Raw genomic sequence first — 5,046 nt, forward strand, 5'->3', positions numbered from 1 at the left:
ACATGTCAAATTAACAAATGGATTGTTAATGATCTCATACATCTAGGAATTACAAATGGTGTAATTAATAAAAGCTATTTACCTTGTTAAAATTGAGTAAGTGGGATAAAGGTCATCTAACCATTTATTTAATTTGTAACTTGGATGCTAGACTTTAAATAAATAATGTTTTTGGAAACAAAAGGGTATTATTTTTAGAGAATTAAATACTAAGTAAAATTTTGTTAAAATTTTGTAGATGGCTCCACCAACTACTGTAAAGCACCACCACCCAATGAACATTCGATCAATGCTTGACAAAGAAAAACTGGGTCACTCCAACCTTTTGGATTGACATATAAATTTAAGAATCGTTTTGAAACAAGAAAAGAAAGACTATGTCCTTGAATCACAAGTCCCGGAAGAACCACCCTCTGTCCCAAAGGCTACACATGATGCATGGTTTAAGTATATAGATGATTCACTTGATGTGTAATTCCTTATGCTTGCCACAATGATTCCTGATCATCAGCGGGATCTGGAACTCTTCATTGCCTTTGACATGATTGAACATCTCAAACAGATGTTTGGTCAGCAAGCTAGGACTAAAAGATTTGAAACTGTTCGAGCCCTTTATGCCTACAAAATAGAGGAAACCGGGAATGTGAGCACTCATGTTCTCAAGAAGAAAAGTCATATAGATCAATTGGAGAGATTGGGCTCTCCATATCTACTAGACTTGGCCACAGACTTAATTATGAACTCATTGCCAAAGTCTTATGATACTTTCATCATGAACTACAACATGAATGGGTGGGATAAACCTATCTCTGAATTTCACGGGATGTTCAAAACTATTGAGAAAAACCTCCCAACAAAACCCCCCCAAGTGCTCATGATTCGGGAAGGAAAAGTCAAGAAGAAGAAGCAGGGCAAGAACTTCAAAGGGAATCCACAAGCTGGAAAGGGAAAAGGGAAGGAAGCTCCCCAAAACCCACCACCAAACAAGAAAGAAACAGTTGCTAAATATGACACATGCTTTGAGTGTAGCGTCGTGGGACATTAAAAAATGAATTGTCCTAAGTACCTTGTTGAGTTGAAGAATAAGAAGGCCGGGGAAGGCCCTTTAGGAATATCCATTTTCATGATTGAAATGGGACTATTTACTTTTTCATCTGTCACTTGGGTATTTGATACTGGTTGTGGAACACATACTTGTAATTCGTTGCAAGGGTTCAGAAAGAGTAGGGAACTGAAGACAGATGATATGGTATTGCATGTGGGCAATGGAGCACGATTTGCAGTCCAAGCAATAGGACATTTTGATTTATATTAACTATCTGGTCTGTATTTAACATTAAATAATGTGTGTTTGATTAGTTCTATCACTAGAAATATTGTGCCAGTTTCCCGTTTAAGAAAATCTAGTAAATTAAATGGAATTTATGAATTGAAACTAGATGATACTTTAAACAATAAGTCCTTTTATCATGTTAATACCAAAAGGATCAAACAATGTTTAAACCAAGCATATTTATGGCATTGTCGCCTTGGACACATATACAAGAAGCGCATATCCCAACTCCAAAAGAGTGGAATTTTGGGGGCAAATGACAGTGAGTCATTTGAAATATGTGAGTCTTCTTATTTGTTAAGATGACAAAGTCCCCTTTCTCTGGAACTAGTGAAAGGGAAAGTGTTTTATTAGGCATAATACACACCGATGTATGTGGTCCTTTCAAAACAATGTAAGGATATGGTGAGAGATATTATATCACCTTCACTAACGACTTCACTCGATTTGGTTATGTGTATTTGATGAAACATAAACATGAAGCATTTGAAATGTTTAAATTGTTTCAAAGTGAAGTTGAGAATCAACTCGATAAAACAATCAAAATCCTTCATTCAGATAAAGGTGGAGAGTACTTGAGCCAAGAGCTCCAAGATCATCTTAGGAGTTGTGGGATTATCTCACAACTCACTCTGCCCAGGACACCAAAACTTAATGGTGTGTCTGAGAGGAGAAATCGGACCATACTTGATATGGTTCGATCCATTATGAGCATAAGTACTCTCCCTTTATCCTTTTGGAATTGTGCCTTACTCACCGCAACCCATACCTTGAATATGGCACCAACTAAGAAGGTAGACAAGACACCTTACGAGATGTGGTATGGTAAAGCTCCATCCCTATCTTATATGAAAGTTTGGGGTTGTGAAGCCTATGTTAGACAAGAGGCTTCCAGCAAACTCGAGCCTAGGTATATTAAATTCATCTTTGTGGGATATCCTAATGATTGTTTAGGATATTACTTCTACATCCCTACTAAGAATAAGATATTTATTTCACGAAAAGCTGAATTCTTAGAAAGCAAGTTTCTAATGGATGAAGCAAGTGGGAGGCGCATGGAACATGAAGAAGATCAAGAACCACAAATCGATGCAATTCAAGTTGGCACTAGTACTGAATAAGAGGTTATTGAATAAGAAGAGATCATTACTCTTCAACCTATTGTAACACAAGGCGTTCGGAGATCCGGTAGAATTCGTCAAGAACCCGAGAGATATGTATTTCTCATTGATGAATGCTAATGAGCCTGTCACCTACCAAAATGTAATGGTAGATCTTGAATATGAGAAATGGATTGAAGCTATGAACGCAGAGATGTAATCCATGAGGGAAAACCAAGCCTAGGATTTGGTTTAACTTCCTCCCCAAGGTAAGATTTTAGGGAGTAAGTGGTTCTTCAAGTAGAAGACTGACATGGATGGCAATTTACACACATTTAAAGAAAGAATCGTTGCTAAAGGGTTCACTAAAACCCAAGGGGTTGATTATGATGAAACCTTTTCACCGGTTCCTATTATTAAATCTATTAGGATACTACTTGCCATAGTTGCATATCATGACTATGAGATATGGAAAATGGATGTCAAAACAGATTTTCTAAATGGATACTTGGAAGAAGATGTCTGTATGGTTCAGCCCGAAGGTTTTGTCGACAAAAAGCATCCTAATAAAGTGTGTAAGCTCAATAGATGCATTTACAGGTTAAAGCAAGCATCTCGAAATTGGAATCATTGTTTTGATGATGAAATCACAAAGTATGGTTTTTTTAGAAACGAAGATGAATCTTGTGCTTACATGAAAACCAGTGGGATCTTGGTAACCTTCTTGGTCCTATATGTGGATGACATGCTTATCATGGGAAATCACATCCGAACCTTACGAGGTGTAAAAGCTTGGCTTGGAAAGTGCTTTTCAATGAAGGATCTTGGTGAGGCTTAATATATTCTTTGAATAAAAATCTATAGAGATAGATCAAAACAATAAATAGGCTTAAGCCAAAGTACATATATTACTAAAGTCTTTAAATGGTTCAAGATGGAAAACTCTAAGAGTACCTATGGTGCATGGCATAGTACTATGTTTATCCCAATGGCCTAGCACAAAGGCTAAGCTCGACGAGATGAAAGATGTTCCATATGCTTTGGCAGTTTGATCCATCATGTATGACATGATTTGTATTAGACCTAATCTTGACTATGGTATGATCATGACAAACAATTACCATCAAGTCCAGGGGAGAGTCATTGGATAGCTATGAAGAACATCCTTAAATACTTGCATAGAACTAAGGACATGTTCCTCGTCTATGGAGGCATGGAAGAAAGCTTAAGTGTAAAATGCTACACGAAAGCTTCCTTCATAATAGATCGAGATGATTGCAAGTCGCAATCAAGATATGTGTTCATTATCAATGGGGGTGTAGTGTCTTGGATGAAGAAATTCATTGGAGATCTAGGAATGGATCTTTCCATTCAGGATTCCCTATATGTCTTTTGTGAAAAATAGGGTAATATTACTTTGGCAAAAGAACCCAAATCACACAAGAAGACCATGCACATTAGTCGGAGATTCAACTTCATTTGGTATAAAGTTGAAGAAGGTGAAATTAGTATTTGCAAAGTTCAAAATGATCAAAACTTGGTGGACCCTTTCATGAAGCCCCTTCCTCAAGCAAAGTTTGAAGGTCATGCTTGAGGAATTTGACTTTTCTATTCTAGTGATTGGCTTTGATCTATGCATTAGTATTGAATATTGGAACATTTGTAGCATCATCTATTATAATGATTATGATATATACGGCATATGATCTTTTCATTAAATATTTGTTGAGTTCTTTATTAACATGTTTAATCCTTGAGTAAATTTATTCACTCTAAAATCCATAGTCGGTTATTATTGTGGGAGAAATAATGAAATAAGGCTAATATGAATTGGAATGGTTGACAAAGAGTTGTAACCAGTTTCGTAGGTACTTTACAGAGAATAAGTATTGGATTGACCCGTTCAAGATCACTTCATGGATCGCTGTCATGAATGATACTTGATAAAAGGTAACATCTGTATATATCCATAACACCTAAGATACATATATGGGTCTTAAGTGTGGGAAGTGTTGTGCATTGATATAGTAAAACACGGTTCTTTAACCAGACAATTATAAACGCTATTATCAGGTATGATATGAACCATGCAAAAGGTATATGTAGTCAAGAAGTGATTTGTTCCTCTTATTCGTTGAGAGTTAGACATCTAAGGCTTGATGTAAAGTTGAACACTTATATGAGATTGACTGCGATCAATATCTCATGTTCAACATGATGTATGTAGCAAAGGGATAACTGATAAACTAACCTTATACACCAATTGTAGCCTTGGGCTTCTGGGGAATTGGGCATTGATAGAATGGCACAAAATCGTATGTTGATGAGGGTAGTGAAATGTTGTTAGATGTTCATCACTGTCTATATAAATCTAATATGAGTCTTGCGCAAGTGGGAGATTGAAAGATCTAATATGCTCAAGAGTCATATTAGACTGATATTGCAAATTAACATATCATACTAAGGGTCACACTAACAACAACTTGATACAATCGATTGTTTATTAGAAATTGATTTTAATAAATATTCATTAACTCTTATAATAAATTAGGAAAGTATTTTTTCATGTAAATAATTATTTTACAATAACAAGTAACATATTATTTCATATCT

General features: G+C 35.8%; 1 protein-coding gene across 1 annotated transcript; it reads left to right on the forward strand.

Annotated features, from left to right (window-relative positions):
* Positions 1–493: 493 nt before the first annotated feature.
* Positions 494–1,045, forward strand: LOC145105250 (uncharacterized). The gene has a single exon (XM_079042382.1). The coding sequence runs from the start codon at positions 494–496 to the stop codon at positions 1,043–1,045; it is 552 nt and encodes a 183-aa protein (XP_078898508.1).
* Positions 1,046–5,046: the final 4,001 nt, after the last annotated feature.

Source organism: Lactuca virosa, chromosome 4 (assembly GCF_052849685.1).
Source record: "Lactuca virosa cultivar CGN04683 chromosome 4, Lactuca_virosa_CGN04683_v6, whole genome shotgun sequence".
NCBI lineage: Eukaryota > Viridiplantae > Streptophyta > Magnoliopsida > Asterales > Asteraceae > Lactuca > Lactuca virosa.

What these genes read in the sequence shown, in the direction of transcription:
- LOC145105250 (XM_079042382.1), top strand. Translation starts at nt 494, where the DNA reads ATGATTCCTGATCATCAGCGGGATCTGGAACTCTTCATTGCCTTTGAC.